Below are 21319 nucleotides of genomic sequence, written 5' to 3'. Positions count from 1 at the left end.
AATGTTCAACTCTATTAGCTTTCTCCATCCGGTCTAGTTTTCTGTCTCTATTGATGTGATGGTACCTTTTACTTCCCCTAGATAAAATTCGAAAATGAGCGAGCATGTGGGGTTCCGATATTGTTCTGTTTCTTGATCTGAGTGTTTTTTATATAGGTACGTTTACTGTATGAAAATGTATCAAGCTGTACAATCCAACTTCTGGGCAGCCTTCATAATTCTATAATTTCTTAGGTATTCACGTAGTAACCCATTGCCGTCGAGTCGATTCCAAGTCATGATGACCCTATAGGACAGAGTAGAACTGCCCTACGGGATTTCCAAGGAGCGGCTGGTGGATTTGAACTGCCTACTGTTTGGTTAGCAGCTGAGCTGTTAACCACTCAGGCTGTTTAAATAAAACAGCATGTAAGAAGTGGGTCCATATCATATATGTATACTGTATTAAAATGTTTGAATACTCATATCCTAACATGAAAGACTTATGTTAGGTTCAATACAAGTCTAGCCTCTAGTCCAAATACAAGTTTTCTGACATCTTGTTCTACCACTTTATTTCCCAGAGTTTCCAATTTTGAAATGCTGGGCTCAGTCAGAAGTGGCAGCTCCTTGTGCTTTGAGGAATAAGGATATCTGCCAATGGAAAAATATGAAATATAAATCAGTAAGCTAATATTTTATGTTATATTTGGATCATGCTGCCTCATTTAAAACTCTGTAATGTTTCTGCCACATTTAAGGGATTAATAAGCATTTTATATTATATCATAGAAAGCTGGAAGTGCTTTTGTTTGCTTTTAATGTTGTTCCTTTGCTACTGATGGCTGCAGTGGTTCTTCACTTCAGTAGAATCATAGACTCATTCAATTTTGGGGCTGGAAACTTAGAGTTAGTCTCATGCCTTATTAACCCAGAGCTGAGGTATAGCTGATATGCTTTTTAAAGGTGTGAAATGGTGAAGAAAAGCAGTGACATGTCCGTCTGGTTTTCCTTTATGAACAAAATTTTATTTTTATATAGAACTTTTTATTACTTTTTGAACAACAAAACACATTCATTAACTTCACTATATTACATAGAGTCAGTGCAAGTAGGAAAATAAAACTAAGTAGTATTTTAACTGTGATAAAGATTCTAGATAGTTGTATTGCTATTCTGTATGTAAATCTAGACTGTTCCAGATCATTTTTGTAGTTTTGGCCACCCCAACTTGTTTTCAGTCATTAAATTGGGGTGGTGTTAAACACCTTGTTAACAGTGGCTCTGTCTTAGGAGTCTACTCTTTTCTACTTACCCTCTTTACTTAACAGTCTACTTCTTTCCTCTCTTCAGAGTGGTAAGTCTTTAAACAATTCATTTCTTCCTTTCTCCCCCCTCTTTTGTCTTATCCCTCTCTTCCTCTTTTATGAACTGCGTTTTAACACATGCTTGTGCATCACTGTTTCTTTCTGTTCCTAATTCTCTTTAAGGCCTACTTTCTTTGGTTGAACTGTACAATCTATGTTGTCATTTTTACAACTGACTTTTTTACAAGGAGTCAAATGAGTTTGCAACAAAAATAAATAAACTTAGAATTTACCTAAACCAGCAGACACCACAAATGTCAGTCAGATAAACTTAAAACGGATTTGTCCAGATGTACTATTGTGGATAATTGGATTTGAAGTATTTTCCTGTGGTTACTTCTAAGTCTGTCTACCAGCTAGCTCCGAAAACAACTACTTACATTGAAGGCGTACTACAAAGCACTACTGCTCTTTTGTATTGGAGAACTGTTTTTGAGCTGATGATTGGGAAGATGGACAACTGTGTTAATATCTTATGCACTTAGAGTGGATTGCCATTTTCATATGGTGCCTGATTTTTTTCAAACTCTAAATACATCTGGAGAATTGCGTTTGATATTTTTATGTGAATGAAGAGTATGGTGTTTACTTATAGTTTATTGATAAAAAAATTGGTCATGCGCATTGCTACAAAATAAGTAATTATACTCTTAAAACATTTTGAATTCAGTTCTCTTTAAAACCATGGAACTTGACATAAGAGGTCATAATTAAGCTTTTTTTTTTTTTACTTTGTGTTATATTTCTTGTTTATATATATATGTTACATATGCCAGAACAATAGATGACAATTACTAAGGTTGTTATACTGAGGTTTGTTAGTTTAAGATGCCGTTTGTTGAACGATAATTTGCAAATAGTCTTTTGTTGTAGACTTGGCTGGTAACTTTTTTTTATGTGAAATTATAATCCAAGTATTTATCTAGTTAGAAAGAAACCAAAAATAAAAGTATTCCCAAGTGACCTAAATTTTAATGTTTTTAAAAAACCTATTTTAGAACCATAATCTTTCCCAAGCTTTCTAAGTAAGCCCTTTATCTTCAAAACCAAATAAAAAATAGAAAAGAAGTTAAGCAGAGAACTCTTGGGTTGCTAGTCAGTATCCCAACTAATTTATTGTTGTGGTAATGGCTCAGGACACCTTGAGTTTGTACAATTTGTCAGTAGCAACTTTTTAAAGCTATTTGTGGGGAGAGATGGAGAAACAGGAGTGAATGGATACTTTAGTTTTATTCTTGTTTTAATGTTTTTTCCTTTAGGACTTCAACTTAGAGACTTTTGCGTTGTAGTGTGAATCATAATAAAAGGAAGTAAATGTTTATATTCATTACAGAAGTGATATAGCTGGTATTAAAAAAATTTTTTTAAGAACATACTTGATTCTATGTAAAAAGTAGAAGTCAGAACTAATAAGAATTTAAGAATTATTGTGGGAATTGAGTCTAATTCTGAATTGAATGACGTGTTGGATCCAGAAGAGTCATTCAAATAATAATGTCACATGTTGTGTAACTATTGGCTGAAAGATATTTTAAAATAAAAAAAGGAAATGATCAAGTTAAAAATCAAAGAAGTAGTGGTCTCACTTGGGATGTGCATTTTAAATGGTCCCTATTTAATTTCTCTATCCTTCTCTCTCCATAGGTATATAAGAATGTGACTCTACAGGTCCCAGTGGGACTGACTCTACATACCTCTTTAGTATGTTCTGTGACTCTGCTTATTACAGTCCTGTGTTCTACTTTGATCCTTATAGCTGTTTTCAAATATGGTCATTTTTCTCTATAAGTTTTTTGAAGTTAAACACTTTCCGTAAACCTAAATAAGACCTATTCATTTGTCTCTAGAAGTGTTTTTTTAGAATTATGTGATTACTTTTGTCTTTTGTCTCCATTTATTTTTTTAAAAATGTATTTAATGGAATTATGGCTGAAATTATGTTTGCTCGGGAAACTTTGGATTATTGTCAGCTGATTCCAAAATTTAGTGTTCTATTGTGTAGATTATTGATAATCCTCAAACATCGAGTGCCAATAGAGGAAACTTAATTTTGTTAAATATTTATTTTATGAGAAGTGACTTTATCTTCATTTTGGGCAAATGAGGCAAATTATTCTCTTTTTGTGAAAAGGACCCTTTCAATTTAAGATAAAAATTGAGAAAACCATTATAAATAAGAATAAAATAATTTGGATGAATCAGAGGCTTACTTGAACTTCAATTTCATGAGAATATTAAGGCATTTATCCAGAGTTTTGAAAAAAACTTATGTTAAAATAGATCTGCTAAGAAATTATTAATATCAAAATTGACTTTAAGATTATTTAAAGCATCTTCATTCTCCTTTTACATTTTGTAGTTTTTTTGGTTTTTGTTTTTTAATGTATGGGCAAAGAACTTGATGAAACTAAGTACTAAGATTTAATGTGTGTGTCAGGAAGACAACTCAGATTGTCATTTTAAAGAGTAAATTTTACTAAGTTGTACGTTTACAAAAAATGGAATCTACAAGTGATTTAAAAAAAACAGCAAAGGGTCTTGATTTACTGTTATACTTGGGGGAAAAAAAAGGAAAATAAAGTAAGTGCCATAGGCTAATTAAGAAATAAAACTTTACTTGGAATATATCCCAGAGAAATAACAGCCATCACGTGAATAGATATATGCATACCCATGTTCATTGCAGCACTGTTCACGATAGCAAAAAGATGGAAACAACCTAGGTGCCCATCAGTGGATGAATGGATGAACAAATTGTGGTATATTCACACAATGGAATACTACGCAATGATAAAGAAATAAAACTTTAGGGCAAGCATGTTCCAAAATAGAAGCCAGTAAACCAGGTATATTGGCATTGTTTGTTTTCTGCAGAATAATGAGATGTGATATACATTTATATATGCTATCACTGCTTAGTTTCCTAAAACATTCTGGTGTTTTTAGAGAAATAAATCTTTTATAATTTGACATGTACAGCTTGACTAGTCAGAACAATTCTTTCTGAAGGAACGTTTGAGACTTAATACTGAAAAAGGCAATCTAATGCCATGTTGTTGTTAGGTGCCATCAAGTCAGTTCTGACTCAGCGATGCTATTTATGTACAACAGAACGAAACACTGCCTGGTCCTTCACCATCCTCACAATCGTTGCTATGCTTGAGCCCATTGTTGCAGCCACTGTGTCAGTCCATCTCCTTGAGGGTCTTCCTCTTTTCCACTGACCCTCTGTTTTACTTTACCAAGCCTGATGTCCTTCTCCAGGGACTAGTCCCTCCTGATAACATGCCCAAAGTACATGAGACGAAATCTCACTATCCTTGCTCTAAGGAGCATCCTGGCTGTACTTCCAAGACAGATTTGTTCGTTCTTCTGGCAATCCATGGGATATTCAGGATTCTTGACCAGCACCCTAATTCAGAGGAGTCAGTTCTTCTTCGGTCTTCTTTATTTAGTGTCCAATGCTATAAAGCAGAAATATTAGAGATCTTTAAAATGATTAACCCTGTTTCTTTTCATAGACTGAAAGAATGTTGTACATTGAAAGAAGAAAGAATTCCATGTTTTACAAGTATTTCTTTTAGTATGATATTAATAACATGGCATTGAAATGAAATTATATGTAAGTGAAATTTAAGAACATCAACAGAACATTTTGGAATATGGCTAAACAGATGAGGGAATGTAGTACTGTTTAACCGCTTAATTGTGTGTGTCTGTGTGTGTGTATAACTCTTTTTCTTTTGCACATCTAACCAAATTTTACTAATATTTAAACAAGCTTTCAAGTTAATATTTGGGATTTTGGCTTGGAACACAGTTCAGTCATTTACTCATTCATACAGGTATTCAGAAGTATAATAAAAATATGAGTGAATGAAGAAAACTTTGATCTGACTCTTCTTGCCTGATAAATGGTTACAGATGTCATTGCTTTTGATATAGTAAAACATTTCTGGTGTGACCTCTTCATTCATGATTATATTGTCTTCTTTGGATACTTAAAAAATGAATAAGCACTTTATTTTTTAAATCAATTTTGTAATTCTGTGTATGGCCTTTTTTGCTTACGGACAAGAGAATAGGTACTGTTCTCCTGGCCATTGTGTTCCAGTCTTTGTTCCACATCTATGAGTTTTTTTCTTTAAGTATTGTCTTATGCTCTTTTGGATACAAAGAACAGACACAAATTACTTTAAGGGTGGTGATGGGGCAGCAGATTATTTTAAGTGTGTGTGTATGTGTGTCACAGATACTCTACCAGAAGCTTAGATTATTTAGCTAGGTGTTTCCCTTTAGATTTGGTTATTTTCTCTTAGTGTTTTGAAAATATTTAAAATATTCTTCCATTGTCGACTGACACCCATTGTTGCTGTTGAGAAGTCTGCAGTAAATTGATATTTGTTTCTTTGTAGGAAATGTCTTTTCTTTCTGGTTGCTTTATCTTTAGTCTTCTGCAGTTTCACTTTGATGTGTCTGAGTAGATTTATTTTTACTTCTTGTTCTTGAGATTCACTTTACTTCCTGAATCTGCAGATTTTTGCATTAATGAATTCTGGAAATTTTTTTGCCATTATCTCATCAAATTCTGCCTCTTCTATATTCTCTCTTTTAGTCATACGCTAGACCTTCACTGTCTGCCCTTGAATCTCTTGATCTCTCTTTCATATTTCCTTTTTCTTTGTGTCTGGCTGCTCTCAGTAATTTCATTAGGTCTATTTTCCAATTCACTAATTCTTTTTTCAGCTGTGTAATCTGCTGTTTAATCCATCTATTGACTTTGGTTTCAATGATCATATTCTTTATTTCTTAAAGTTCTACTTTTTTTTTGTTTTTCAAAGCTACCTAGTCATTTAAAAATCTTGTTTCTTGCTCATGTTTTCTAGCTCCTCTCTTATTTTCATTAATCATTTAAATAAACTTAATTTATATTCTATAACCAATAATTTCAATATCTAAAGTCCTTTTGGGCTTTATTATTCTGTTTATAGTTTCTGTTGACTTCACTCATGGTGGCTTATTTCATCAGGTGTATTGTAATTATGTTTTGGATGTTCATGTGTAGCTTTGAAAGCCCTGTTTATCTGTGGGACACCTTTGAGACCTGGGTTGAAGGTGCATCTGTGCAGTGAGGATTTGTATTTGTTTTCTTCCAGGCCTCCAACCACCACCAGCCTAGGCCACTTTCTTAACTTGAGGTTTCCTGAACAGTGCAGGGACTATAAATTTGAACTTTCAGACCTAAGTGAGGGAAAGTTTGTGGTTATAAATTAAATTGAAATTCTTCTTTTTCCCTCCACGCTACATTCAGGCTAAAACAGATAGATGTTCTGCTTATCATCCTGGGCTGGTTACAGGGGATTTTCTTTTTCTAGTCTATTCTTGGAGGGTGTGAAACCCTTTGAGTTTCCCAGCCCTATGTAGGATCATAGTCCCAACTCCTTGTACAGGCCCAAGATCTTGTCTTCTGTCTCCTGTGTAGTCATTAAAATCCTAGAGGTTTCTGAGATAAGTAGATACCCTCAACACAATCATGGCTTCACTGCCCTGATTACCACTCTGGTTTCCTGCTCCTTCTTTGGGTTGAGTGTGGAGTTTGGAAAGCTATCAGAGATATTCCCCTTTCTTTCCTGCAAGCTTAATTATGCCTTTGAAAGGATGTTCTGTTTTACCCAGCGTTTTTGTGTGCTTTATAATGGGAGGAGTTTTCAGGTTATCTAATAGTCTGCTCTATTGTTCCTTGATTCCTTTTTCTCCTGTACCCTCCATGTGACTTGAGGATTTTTGTTTTACCCAGAGATAAGCACAATTTGGGTACCTCTGTCTATTTCCAGTGCTATCTCCCTAGTGTAAGTCGTAATTATTGCCTGCCTAGTTCATTTCCCTTCTATTCTTGCATCTCTGTACTCCATTCTCCATGTAACAGTCTAGTGATCTTAAAGTGTAAACCAGGTAACATCACTTCTCTGCTCAAAACCTTTACTCAGCTTCTTAGAATAGTCTATACTCCTTCCTGTGGCATTTAACGTCCTGCATGACCTGACTCTACTGTATTTTTAGTAGTATTACTAAAGTAGTATTAGTAGTATTTTCTCATACTACTGTATCCTTCTTGCACTAAGCTCCAGCTACACAGACCTTCTTAACTGACCGTTGCAAGCCTGTTTCTTCTCCCCTCTGGCTGTAGTGCCTTCCCTTGGATCCTTCGCACAGCTGTCTCTTTATCTTTCTGTTCTCAGCTTAAATGTCATCTCCTTAAGGAAGCCTTCTCTGGCTACCCTATCCAAAACGATCTCCCCTAAATTTTTCCTGATACCAGATATCGCTATTTAAATTATTGTGTTTTCATATTTGTGAGCTCACAAAGGCAAGGGCTTTGTTTATCTTGTTCAGCCTTGTATTCATGATGCCTAACAGTGTCTAGTACAGATTAGACATTCAAATATTTGTAGACTAAGTGAATACACTGGTGAACTCCTCTGTGGATAAAACAGAGGAATTTGTCTTAATTTGCAAACAGGTGAGATGTAATTTAGCTGCAAAATATGGTAAGAGTTTGTAGGTAAAGGAGCAAAATGAATAATGAATGAATTCCCAGAAGCAAATGTTCTGGAGCAGATTCATATAACAGCAATCATCTATCAACATCTTTGATAGAATTAAATGAAGCAGCCAGACTGGAGGTCTCTCTCATTACAAAGAATTGAAAAAAAAAAAAAAAAAAGGAGAAGAGCGGTGCCCATCGCTGAACTACAATTCCCAGCAGCCTTGGCTCCAGCCCGCCCATTAGGAGGCGGTGCTCGTCTCCGCCCCGGGGCGCATCAGGATTCAAGGCGGGAGCAAGGGGCGGGTGGGGCGGTTCTGTCCCCGCCTCTGCCCGCTCCCCGCCGTCGCCCTCCCCCACGGTTGTGGCCACGCGCAGCGGCAGCGGTTGTTCCGCTTCCCCTCCGGCCCCGGCCGTCGCCATTGCCAAAGGCTCCCTGCCCGCCCCTCCCCGGCGCCCGCGGGGCTTGGGCTGCCGCTCGGCCTAGCGGTAGCGGCGGCTGCGCTTCTGCGTGGCTCTTCTTCCCGCCCCGCTTCCCCTTCCCTCCCCTCCCCACGCCGCGCGCTTCCCGGGGCGGCTCCGGAGCCCGCCGGCAGCTCGGACGGAGGCGCCTCGTTGGGGCGGGACCTTTCCTCGCCTGGGGTAAGTGTGGAGACAGGCTGGCCCGCCAGCCCGGGGAGCAGGCAGTCGCTCTCCTTCCTCCTTCCAACTCCGCGGCCTAGCCGGTGGGAGCGGCCCCGGGACAGCCGATCTGCCCGTGGAAGCCGCCACCTGCGTGCTTGGAACCGCGGCTCCTGGGGCGGTGGCTCATTGTCTGCTCCCTGGGGCTGTGTTTTTCTCCGGCTTTGCCCGAAATGGGAAGTTTGTTGGACTGATGAGGTCTAACTCTTCCTGGACCTAGCCCTGCCCTCAACGGTGTCGCGCCACGGACTCTGCCCTCTCTCGGTCTAATCTCTCGCGTTTCACCCTCTTCGCTTTCTCCGTTTACTTAATACTGTACCAAACTTTTCGGGTTTTAGTCCTCGATTTCCCCTCTCTTATTGATTCTCAGCCCCTCCTTGCTATTTGTCCACCCAGCTTCATCACTTAAAATACTGTCTCGAGACCCTTTTCTCTCAACTCCAATCTGTAATCTCTTTTCCATATTCCACATACGTAGAATGCGTATAGTTTTCCGGAGGATTGAGAGTTCCCACGCAAGAACAGAACTCTTGGATCTTTTTATGATTCCTGTTTGATCTTCAGCCAGGAAGTGAATATTTGCTTCTTTAGGTAACTTAAGTTGTGTGAAGGTATCTTGACTTTTCACCATGTTTGGCAAAACGTTGCCACAGATTCCTCGGTGGGCTCAACTTTTTGACTAATTCTTTAAAGATAACGTCATCTAAGAACTGAAGTGTGAAAAGTAATTGCCGTTGTCGGTGTGCGATTGTACCCATCCTTGTATATTAATTTTAATGGGAATACTCTCGGGGCAGTGCGAGCGTGATTTGTTTCCTCCTTGATAAATAGTGCCAGCTCCCGTTGATATCAGTATATCCATTCTACTTTCCAAGTGATCGCTGTTTGTTTTCTTCTTTAACCTCTGAGAAAAGACAATCAAAATGGTTAGGCCTAAAATTAGACTACGACGAGCTGTGTTTTGGATCAAGGTTGTGCACGTCACGTTTTTTCCCCTGCTGTGTTTGACTCTTCCGCTCTTGTAAGTAGGCAGGATATTGAAATGTACAAGAATTTGCTCTGGGGGTTGTCCAGAGAATAACATTAAATAAAGTTGGATTGGGATGAACACAGTGCATAGTAATTTTTAAAGCAGGTTAAAACTTGTCAGTTTTGCCAGAAGCTCCGTGGATTTGTAATACACGCAAGCTCATTCATATCTCATTATAGGGTCGCTCTGAGTCGGAAGGAGTCGACTCGAAGGCAAGGGGTATATATGTATATGTGTATATGTATACGTGTGTGTATATATATAATTTAATGGAAAGCCTTGTTCATGTTCTCGATTTAAAGCAACTCTCATCCTTGGCTTTAAAATCTTTTTATCTATTAAGTAGCCAATAACACTGATTTATATTATGTAAACTGAACTTCAGAATGTTTTTAATCTGTAATATATGTAAGTCTTAAACCCACCTTCAGATTTGGGTGAAAGGGGTTGACCTAAAGTCAGTGTATTTTGTGTTCTCCCTAAAGAGTTCATTGTTAATCGTTCTCTCCAGCAGAGTCTGAAAAAATGGCTTAGTACTTAATTTCCATACTGTCATCATTTGGTAGTATCATTAGTTCTTAACTTAATGGGAGGCCTTGTTGGCATAAGGGGTTAGGGTGTAGAAATGTTGGAGTGTGAAACGTGTGGTCTGTTGATGTCTTCTCTGCCAATTCTTTCTATGAGCAGATATTCCCTATTAAGGTGTTCTGCTTCCCTTAGAAGGCCTTGATTCCGGGTTTACCATTATTCAGAGAGAGTTGTTCTTCGGGACTTTGTGACATTTAATACTAACCTTGCAAACCCAAATTCATAAAGTAATAGCAAACGAATGAATAGTGGTTCTCTCATCTTTTGATAGGCAGGTGTCCAAGTAGACGTGGTTGAGTGTTTTATATTTCTTTACAATTATACTTTTTTTAAAAAGGGAACTTGCTCAGGTAGCTTAGAGTAAAATTTCAAAGAAACATTTTTAAAAAAGAGAACTTGTTCTAGAAGCTGTAGATAAAATAAGTAGGTACGATGGAATTTTTCCTGTCTTTAATAGAGGACTCCCTGGGTGGTGCAGACAGTTAATGTACTCAGCTGCTAACCAAAAGGTTGGAAGTTCGAGTCCACCCAGAGGTGCCTTGGAAGAAAGGCCTGACGATCTTCAGAAAAACCAGCCACTGAAAACCCTATGGAGCACGATTCTACTCTGGCACACACCGGGTCACCATGAGTTGGAATCCCCTTGACAGCAACTATTTTTCATCTTTAATCTATTGATACTGATTATTCTAATAGTATTCTCAGGCTCAAACGTAATGTTTCTTTCCACATTCTGCATTTTTAATTTTATATTAAAACTTGAAACTGGGCCCTGTTCAAGGCTTTAAGGTTCTGATCAATTTGTTCTCAAAAGCCCTTACAGATAGTTAGGGGGCTAATTCCAAGCTAATCAGAGGGAAGGTGTTTTAAGTTACTTAAAAGTAGCACTTCTTAGTCCTTCCTTTTATCCCTCTTGCACCTTGACAGAAGCAGAAAGGGAAGGAAAAATATAGTCTCCCCCCACTCTACCCCACCCCCATGAAATAATGGTGGTTTTTTTCTGTGGTCAGAATTGAGTCTCCTTCCTTCTTAACACCTGCAGGATAACCAACCGGTTTAAAAGTAGTCAGTCTGAACATTCATTCAGGATTTCATTAGTACATTAGTACTTACCATGTATCCCAAGTATGGAGTAGTTAGGAGCTGGAGACCTGGGTTTGAATCCTAGCTCTTCTTAGGCAAGATGCACGTTCTTTTCTCATCTGTAAAATGGGAGTAATAACAATAATAATTTCATAGGGTTTTCTAGATCAAGTGAGATACTGCTTAGCAAGTGCAGTGCTTAAGCACTTAATAAATGTTAATATTCCATTTTAAAATAGGCTATACATTTAATTGCTTCTACAGTAACCAAACTTACATTTAAAACTGCTTTCTGAAAGAGGTTTGAATCATAGAACCAAGTTTCTGAATCCATAACTATTAAATTTTCTCGAGAATAACAGAAGTTTCTCGGATTTAAAATGCGTGCATGTTTCTCATAGAAAATTTGAGTAGTGAAAAGTATTAAGAAATAGGACAAAAATCACACTAGGCTCAGCCATCAGAGATGACCATAACATATTAGAATTTTTTTTTAATTCCAAAAGCAGTACATGTTTTTTATAAAAGGTTCAAGCAAGTTGATTATTTAGAGCAGAAAATGAAAATTGCTCTTCTCTGACTTTCTAGTCCCACTTCTTAGAGGTACCCACTATTAAAAGTTTTGTTTTATTTATACAAAGAAACAAGCACTTACTGTGTGTATAGCTTTTTCTTTGATTTTTTGAAACAAAAAAATCTGATCATTAAATATTGTTTTCCAAATCACTACATATAATTGTACCTCATCTCTTTAACAGTCTGTTATATAGCTGTGCTTTATTTAATCATTCATGGTCATTATGTTGTTTCCAATTTTGAGCAATTAAAACAAGAGCCTTAACCTCCATGACTATGGCCCCTTGGAAACCCTGCTAACTCAGAACTGAAGCCACTCCCAAAGCCTACTTTTCAGTCAAAGGTTAGATGGGCCGATAAAACAAACTGTAACACACGTGAAGAACGTGCTTCTTAGTGCAGTCAAGTATAGGAGACCAAATGGGCAACTTCTGCCCACAGGTAAGACGAGAAGGCAGTAAGGGACGAGATGGCAGTAAGGGACGGGAAAGGACAGACACAGGAATGTACATGGGGAACCCGGGATGGAAAAGGAAAGGGAGAGAGTGCTGACACGTTGTGGGGATCGCAACCAGTGTCACAAAACAATTTGTGTATAAGTTTTTGAATGAGAAATTAATTTGTGCTGTAAACTTTCACCTAAAGCACAATAAAATTTAAAAAACCTGTGCATTTGAAGGGGTGGGGGGGAACTAGAGCCTTAATGAACTGCCTTATACATGCGTATGTATACAGTATTTCCATAAAAGAGATTTAATTTTAAATTTTGATGCATTTTAAGTTTTGATGGCAAATTGCCTTCCTAAAAGGGTATACAGTCTTCACTTCAGTCTGCAATAATGAGAGTATCTGTTTCCACTCAGCTTCAGTGTTAGTGAGATGTATTCTTATTGTACTGCAGAAGCTCTTTACATGTAGCAGATATTAATCCTTCTGTTTAAGATCTTCCCCATTCCACCTTTACAAAAACATTCTTCTATATTTTCTCTTGGTACTTCTAATAATCGTTGTGTTTTAATCTTAATTCTAGAATTTTTTGTGCATGATAGGTTAAGAGACTTTTAAAAATATCAAATAGTTTTGCTACTGAAATACAGGTATAAAAATATTTTATAAGTTTGAAGGTAGCATAAAAACTAGTGGCGTTACAGGAATTGGGAGAAGAAATAATGTAGTGATTTTACTGTAAGGATCACATCTGAAAATAAATGCTCTCATTAACCCCTATCTCTTGTCATTACCTAATTCATCCTCCGCCTTCAAAATTCAGCTTTTGAGCATAGTTTTCTTTGGGAGTCTTTCTTGATCTCCACTGTGATTTAGATACTCTTCTCTTTTCTCTTAACATGTTTGCAGTGTGCTGAAGACATGAGTTATTCATCTGGAAATGAGAGTTATTTCTCAGTTTCTGTCAGTTGAAACTAATCAAAGAGGGAGGCATAAAGGAAGAGCTCACTAGTGTTGGTTAAAAATGATATGCATATGCACGCATGCATATATTGGCACTTTTAACCCACGTTACTGAGTTTTTCCTTGTATCTTTCTAATCAAACTATTACATTGGTATTTAGGTATTTTTTCATCTAAATATTTAATAGGTTCTCAAAAGATGGGAAGCTTTATTTCAGTTTTGCATTTATTTTGTAAGAACAAAGTGCATTTTAAGGTATAATCTCAGCTTCTTAAAAATTAAACTGTACTTTAATTTTGAGATTATTCAGTATTTTATGGGCTTATGAATGAGGCAGAGTTGGTATATGATAAATATCTGAGCAACAAGACAGAGGCAAAGCATTTAGACAAAATTTCAGGTGCTCTAAAGAGCATATTATTTAAAAATAAGTTACATTGGCAAATATAATGTGGAAGTATTTGCCAGATGTTTGATAAAGTATCTCTGTCATAAATTCTTCCCAAATTTTTCCATCCTCCTGATTACATATTTGAAAAAATGAAGTTAAAAAAAATAATACCCCTTACACTGTTAACCATTGATAAACTATTATTGATACTTTGGTATGCTTCCTGCCAGTATTTTTCCTTATTTATGTATATGTATGTACATAGTTTCCTTTTATAAAATTAGAATCATATTCTGTATAAACTGTTATCTTGCATTTTTACTTAACATTAAGTCTTGAAAGTTTCCCTGTGTTCTTCTTAAATTCTTTTTAAAAAGCACTGAGCATTCCATTGTAGGGTTGTACGTCCTGTCGCTGGGTGTGTAACTTATTTCCAGTGTTTTATATAAAAATGCTGTAGTGAATGTCTCTGCATAAATCATTCTGTTTATCCCTGACTATTACCTAAGGATAGATTCCTGAAAGTGAAATTATTGAATCAAAGATACAAACATTTAAAAGCCTTACTTTTCAGAAAAGTTTGATGTGTACCATCACTAGTAGTGTGAATCCCATTTTATTCTTATCATCAAAACACCCCCATTCTTAAAGAAAGAAATAAAATCTTTTTATTTGCTTGGCAAATAAAAATAAAATTTAGCTTGCATTTCTTGTTAGGTTATAACTAAATTTCTTTTTTTTAATTTTTGTGAATTCGATTTATTTCCATAATTTCTCAAAAGATACAAAAGTAACTAGATTTTTGGGTTTGCTATTTTTAATTTTCTTATCTTACTGGATTTGAATAAAAGTTAGTTGCTGTTGTTTTCTGAGTTCATTGTCTTATCTGAAAATAATAGTTATTTTTGCTTCCTTTCCAATAACCACAATTTTTGTGTCTATTTTCGATCTTTATTACATTGGCCAGAAACTCCAAGATATGGTTAAATAAGAGAGGTGATAATTGTCTTGGAATGCTTCGGGTATTTTTACGATTAAAGATGATGGCAGTTGTTGATTTTAGACATTCTGTATTATTTAGTTAGAAATCCTTTTGTTCCTGCTTTACAAAAACTAACAGTGTCTTCTGAATTTTATCAAATGCTTTTGTAATACTTATTTAGGTGATGGTATGGTTTTTTTTCTTTTAACTGTTGATAAGGATATATAAGAGTAAATTTTGCTAATAACCAAGGGTACCCTAATGCATATATTATGAGGAAACCAGACTCCACTTAAATTAGTCAAAAACCAAACCCGTTGCTGTCAAGTCGATTGCGACTCTTAGTGACCCTATAGGACAGAGTAGAACTGCCCCCTAGGGTTTCCAAGAAATGGCTGGTGGATTTGAGCTGCTGACCTTTCGGTTAGCAGCCAAGCTCTTAACCACGGCACCACCAGGGCTCCTTGTATTAGTACCAAATTTCCTGAAAGGATAGAAGAAAATCCTCGTAGATATTTAGTAAGAGTAGACAGGCTGTATGGTAACTTCTGTAGTTTTTAGTCTATTCAGGCATTCTTATTCATGAGTCAGGTTTGGTAATGTATATTTCCCCAGATCATATTTATTTGTTTAGAATTTCAATTTTACTATTATGTAATTATATATAATATTTTCTTATAATTAAAATCTGTGGTATTCCATTTCTCATTTTTTTACTTTATTATTTTTTTCTTGATTAGATTTGCTAGCTTTTTGTCTACTTAGTGGGTTTTTAATAACTGGCTTTGAGATTCAGTTAGTCTACTGAGTTTCTGTTTTCTAATTTATTGATGTCTACTTTTATCTTTACTTTGTTCTTCCTACTTTTCTTCATTCCTTTTCTTATAATTTTTCTAACTTAATGAATTCTCAGTTCAGTTTTCTTTAAGTAATAAAAGCATTTGAGGCTCTTAATTTGCCCCTGAGTACAGCTTTGGTTGCACTCTACTTTACATGAATGATGTTTTCATATTAATTACTTTCCAAATAGTAGTTCTAGTTTTGATTTCCTATTTGACTCAAGAGGTATTTAGGAAAGTTCTGTTTGCTCCTCTCTTTTCTTGCATTGTTGTCAGAGACTATAATATTTTAAATTTATTGAGGTTTTCCTGTGACTTAAAGCATAACCCACTTTGGTAAATGTTCTGTTGTGACAACTTAAGAAGAACATTTTCTGTTTGTAGGGTACAGAGTTTTATATGTATCTGCTCATTAGACCTTAATTGTTCAAATTATCTGTTCTTATTTTAATTGTCTTAATCTAAAAGACAAAAGGCAGCATTTGTTTCTGGAAAGCTTCTTCTCACATCAGGATCTTTTACATTTTTGTTTCCTCTGCCTGAATACTTCCCTTTATATGTCACTGTTTTAAATAAGCCTTCTTGATCACCTGTCTGAAATAACCTCCACCAGCTCTGGTGGCACAGTATTTAAGCATTCTGCTGCTAACCTAAAGGTTGGCAGTTCAAATTCACAGGCTGCTCCTTGGAAACCCCGTGGGGCAGTTTTACTTTGTCCTATAGGGTTACTGTGAGTTGGAATCGACTTGATGGCAACGGGTTTTGTTTTGTTTTGTTTTTTTGCTACCCCTGCTCTTATCTGACTTCCTGCCCTTCTGTGTGTTTTTTTTTCTTTATAGCATTTCCATCTGTAGTTATATAGTTTTTCGTCTGTTTTCTTTATTTATTTGGTACTGCCGTGAATGAATGAGTAGATGTCAGTTTCTTTTATTTCTGATTTTTATCTTGTGTTTTGATGCAGTATTATTTGCGCATGTGAAAGTTCTGTACTGCTAAAGATCTTCCTTATGGATTATACCTCGTCAATGAAAGTATCATATTTAATATTTTTTAATCTTGTATTTTACTTGTCTTAAATTGATACTTCCATCCATTCTTTGTTCAATAAATCATGACTGAACTTTTAGTCTTTCTGTGGCATTTTGTTTTAGTTGTTTCTCTTTTAATTTGAATGTAATTTTAATTTTCATTTTAATCCAAAATGAATGCTTAAAACATTTCCATTTATTGTCATAATGAGTACTTTTGGCTGTGTTCCCATCATTTTATTTAATGATAGCTGTTTTTTAATGATTCACTGCTGCTGCTTTAGTTTTCTGGGTTTTTTGCTTTGTAAATTATATTAGGTTGTTTGCTTTTATCTTCAGATATTTGTAATGTATACATCTTTTAAGCCTACTAGTTTATAGCTTAAGTGAACTCAGTTCTAAATCTAACTTGAAAACAAATTTAAAAGTTTGATTTGTCAGTCTAGGAGCCCTGTTGGCATAGTGGTTAAAACGCTCGGCTGCTAACCAGAAGGTCGGCAGTTGGAATCCACCAGCTGCTCCTTGGAAACCCTGTGGGGCAGTTCTCTTCTGTCCTGTAGGGTCACCATGAGTCGGAATCGACTCGACTGCCTTGGGTTATGTCTGAAGAGGGGATGGGGGAGCATTAGTGATTAGATGGTAGAATTCTCGCCTTCCAGTTGGGAATCCCGGCCAGTGCACTTCAGATGCAACCACCCCCCATCTGTCATTGGAGGCTTTCATGTTGCTATGATGCTGAACAGGTTCAACAGAGCTTCTAGTCTAAGATGGACTAGGTAGAAAGGCCTTGGAAACTGCTTCTGGAAATCAGTCAGTGAAAACCCTGTGGATCACAGTGATTTGATCTGCAATTGATGATGGGAATGACACAGGACCGACAGCATTTTTTTCCATTGTGCTTGGGGTCACCCTGAGTTGGCTGACTGGGCGGCAGCTAATGATAACAACATACCTGAAGACTAGTTTTTTCTCTTAACCCACCTTTACTTTATCTTCCTCCATGGTCTTTGGTACTTCTTCTGGGGCTTGAGGCTCCAGAATATTAATATATTTTTGTACATTTCATGTTTCTAACTATATCTTCTTTCAAGACTTTTATTTTGGTAATTACATTCAGTGTTAACACAAATTATCTAAACTTAATTTATGTAGATAGAGTGCTCATTACCAGTTTTCTCAATCTTACATTTTAAATTGATTAATCTTTCTCAGCTAGCATACATTTTCAGCTAATTTTTTTTTAGTAGGAGACCTGGAAGGCATATTTTTTGAGCCGTTAAATATCTGAAGCTTTCTGTTAATTATCTTCATATGTGAACAACACCTTGGCTAATTATAAACATAAAACAATTATTGGATTACTAACTTCCTCAGAAATTCTGTAGATATTGTTCTGTGTTGTGTTACACTGTCATAGCTGGCAACCCCACTCTCCCCCACCACCCGTTTTTCCTATGCCTGGATGCTGGTAGGATTTTCCTTTTTCTTTTCAATCAGATATTTTGACAAATTGTGTCTTGTACGTTGTTGTGGATTGAATTGTGTCCCCCAAAAATCCGTGTTGTAAATCCTAACGTCTGTGCTTGTGGTTATAATCCCATTTGCTAACGAGTTTTCTGTTATGTTAATAAGGCAGGATTAATACAGGGTGTGTCTCGAGTTAATGTTTTACAAGAGGTAAAAAGATCAGATTAGGCAAGAAGAGATGAAGGAAGACACACGCTAGTCCACATGAAGATCACCAAGGAACCAAGCGCTAAGGAGCTTCCCGAAGAGCTGACAGAGAGAGAAAGCCTTTCCCTACAGCCAGTGCTCTGAATTCAAACTTCTAGTCTCCTAAACTGTGAGAAAATAAATTTGTTTGTTAAAGCCACCCACTTGTGGTATTTCTGTTCTAGGTATTCCCTAGATAGCAAAGACATGCATATTCAATAATGTTGTCTGAAGTATTACCTTCTTACAATTTGCATGCTCTGTTCTATTTTTCATTTTCAGGAATGTCTTTGGTTATTACTTTTGTTCCAATTGTGTTTTCTTCCTTGTAATTTGTAGGTTGGCTTGCTGTTTCTGTCCCCTGTGTGAGCTTCTCAAATGCTTTTCCTTCCATTATTCATTTGATTTTCCTTTATTGCCTCCAATGTTGGTGTTATTTCAGCTATTGTAATTTTAATTTCTTTGCATCCTTTAAAATTTTGCCGAGCTCCCTTTTCTTCTTAATTTACTTACATTTCATCTTTGTCTTGTCTTTCTGTATATTCCTGTTTCAGAGTTTGTCAAGCACTGTTTAGATTTGTTCTGTGTCCAGCAGTAACTTACTTTCAAAATCAGATGCTGCTTTTATGTGAAGGATAATCCTCCCTCTTCCTTGTGCTGCAGTACTTGTGCTGTTCTATATTACCACACATGCATTTGCCAGAAACGTTTGTGGATTGTTCTTGCCTCTGCAGTTGACTGAAGTTCTGGTTGAGACCTTAGCCGAAGAATAAGTACACAGCTCCTAGCCTGATTTCCAATGGTAGTAGACATTCATCTAGTATGGTAGTTCTGGACTAGAATGATAGGATCTTAGTCTGCCCTATTTGTGCCTCTTTAGCTCTCTGAGCTGACATTGTGTGTGAACATCTCTAGTGTCTAGCATGTGCTGCTGTTAGAGCTCTTCCTGCTCATAGGCTTGTACCCACAACACTTGTATGACTACACCTCCCAGGAAGCCTTATGCCAGTCCAGGTTTTTCTGCCCTCATACAGCTCCACCTGAACCTTACATACACAGAGGCACATAGGCACTTCCTGGCTTGTTTTTCGGAACTTCCATGGTAGTCTCCCAAATATGTGTAGAAAGATCAGAGGAGAAGATAAACTATGGCTGCCACAAAACCACCTCTGCGTAGCAATGGGTGGCTAACCAGTTTGATTGAGACAGACTTTGGGTCTCTAAATAAAGGGATGGATAGCGGATATGGACAAGCTGTCTTCATATCTTTTTTTAGGCAGGTGATTGAACTTTATTTCATGAAGGAGCATGGCTCGATCATGAGTCTTTTGTTCGTTAAGATCACTTGACCTTATAGCTAGTGGAAATCCTTCAAAGGTCTGATATAAATAGTTTTAATTGGAATTTGAGACAGACTACATGGGTGACTTCTGATGTGATACCATTTTTTTTTACTAGAATAAGCCTGTTCCAATTGTATTTTTAACTTAGGTAAGTTAAGTAATCAAATAATCCGTCTGCTGTTGACTTTCATCTTCTAGTAAAAGATCTTACCTTATATCCATAGTTTATCAATTTGATAATAGGAAGATGGCATCTTGTTCCAATTTGCATTCTTTGGTGTCTAGTGAAGTTGAACACTTTTCATACATTTGTTGCTCCCTCTCTTTTTTTTTTTGAATTGTAGTTTGGGATTTGTGACCTAACTTAGGGAAAGCTAGACTTCATCCTGTTAACTTGTTTCTTCTTACTACTTTTTTAATAGTCTTTTTGTGGTAGTTCCTTGCCTGTTCTCTCCCCCATTCCCTACCTTCCAGGCAGTTTTAAAGCAGTTTCTGAGTCTCACCCCTTCCTTCATGCTTGGTTATTGTTTTACTTTTTCAGTGTTTTGATTGGGTGGAGGCCAAGGGGAAGAAGGAAAAAAAAAAAAGGAAGGAAAGATCGCTTTTGAATTACAAAGTGAATAGTAGTTTCTTGATACACACTGTTTCCTGTGTATGGAGAGATCTTCCTCTCTTACTTTGCCTAGCAAATACCTTCTCATCTTCCAAGAGCCAATCCTGATTTCTTTGCTAAATTACTCTTACGTAAATAGGAGCTCTGGTTCTCTTTTTTCCACAGCATTCCATTCACCCCGTCAGTTCTTATGTCATTGCAGGGTAGTCATTGGCTACTATTTGATTGTGAGCTCAGAACTGAGACTAAGTCTTAGTTATCTTTGATTTCTAGCAACTGACACATTTTAGATACTAAATAAATATTTGAATGAGTGAAATTAGGAGAAACTTCTATTTTATTTTAAGAGTTTTTTTTTTTTTTAAACAACCATGTCATTCCCCTGTTTAATAACTTTTTGTGTGAAAATATAAAAAATGGTTCTCTTTGGGAGATGGAATTATCAATATTCTTTGTGTTTGTTTTTTAGGCTCTGTTCTGGTTTGAATTTTTTGTAATGATCGTGTGCTACTTTTATTATCAGAATAAAAAAATACTGTTGCAACCAAACCCCTTAAACTTCCAGGCAATGCTGTTGCCCAGCACCTGTGACTTTATGGCCCCACTCAGCTTAATCCGTCTTATTTCCCACTACAGGTAGTCTCCAGTTTACAGTGTATTTGAGTTCTGACAAACTGTGTTTATGACCGTCTGGGTTTTTTTGTACATCTTTTTGTTAGTAATATGTACTACATAAAGTATTGCAGCATGTAATATGCTGATGTTAACCATTCTCAGATGTTCACTCGCAGATGTTCAAAGATCAGATTTATAAAGATACTGATAATAAAAGGCAATAATAATGAAAACTGAAAAATAAAAAAAGGCATTCGACTTAGGTCAGAATCAACTTGTGACAAGAGTCATCAGAATGTAACCCTATTATAAGTCGGAGACTATCTGTACTTGCTATCATATGCCCTCTAGTCTCCTCACTGTCCCATGAGGTAGATCATACTTACTGTTCCTGTTGCCTAGAACCCCATCTTCTGGTTAGGAATATGATCTGTTGTAAATTGACGAATGCTTGTATTAGGGATTGAGTGGTGAGTGGTGAGTGGTCTCATCCTGAATTTATGGTGATTAAGGTGTGGCAGGAGCCCTGGTGGCGC

General features: G+C 36.6%; 2 protein-coding genes across 3 annotated transcripts in view; both read left to right on the top strand.

The window, feature by feature from the left end:
- The window catches only part of PIGX (phosphatidylinositol glycan anchor biosynthesis class X), a 46739-nt gene extending 43195 nt beyond the window's left edge, over window positions 1-3544 (top strand). Inside the window, exons 5-6 of the mRNA XM_023728747.1 lie at window positions 564-664; window positions 2991-3544. Of these exons, the coding sequence (XP_023584515.1) occupies window positions 564-664; window positions 2991-3134 (245 nt within the window). The 3' untranslated portion in view covers window positions 3135-3544. The remainder of the gene's footprint in view (window positions 1-563; window positions 665-2990) is intronic.
- The window catches only part of PAK2 (p21 (RAC1) activated kinase 2), an 88723-nt gene continuing 70436 nt past the window's right edge, over window positions 3033-21319 (top strand). Inside the window, exon 1 of one of the 2 annotated variants that reach the window (XM_023728746.1) lies at window positions 3033-3047. The gene's annotated coding sequence lies outside the window, so the exon portion shown is untranslated. Of the gene's footprint in view, window positions 3048-8365; window positions 8533-21319 lie in introns of those variants that run through there. The other variant, XM_004373586.3, reaches the window with a different exon arrangement.

Source organism: Trichechus manatus, unplaced genomic scaffold (genome assembly GCF_000243295.1).
Source record: "Trichechus manatus latirostris isolate Lorelei unplaced genomic scaffold, TriManLat1.0 scaffold00026, whole genome shotgun sequence".
Lineage (NCBI taxonomy): Eukaryota > Metazoa > Chordata > Mammalia > Sirenia > Trichechidae > Trichechus > Trichechus manatus.
Note: the sequence above shows the minus strand (reverse complement) of the source record. Positions and strands in the feature narration are given on the sequence as shown.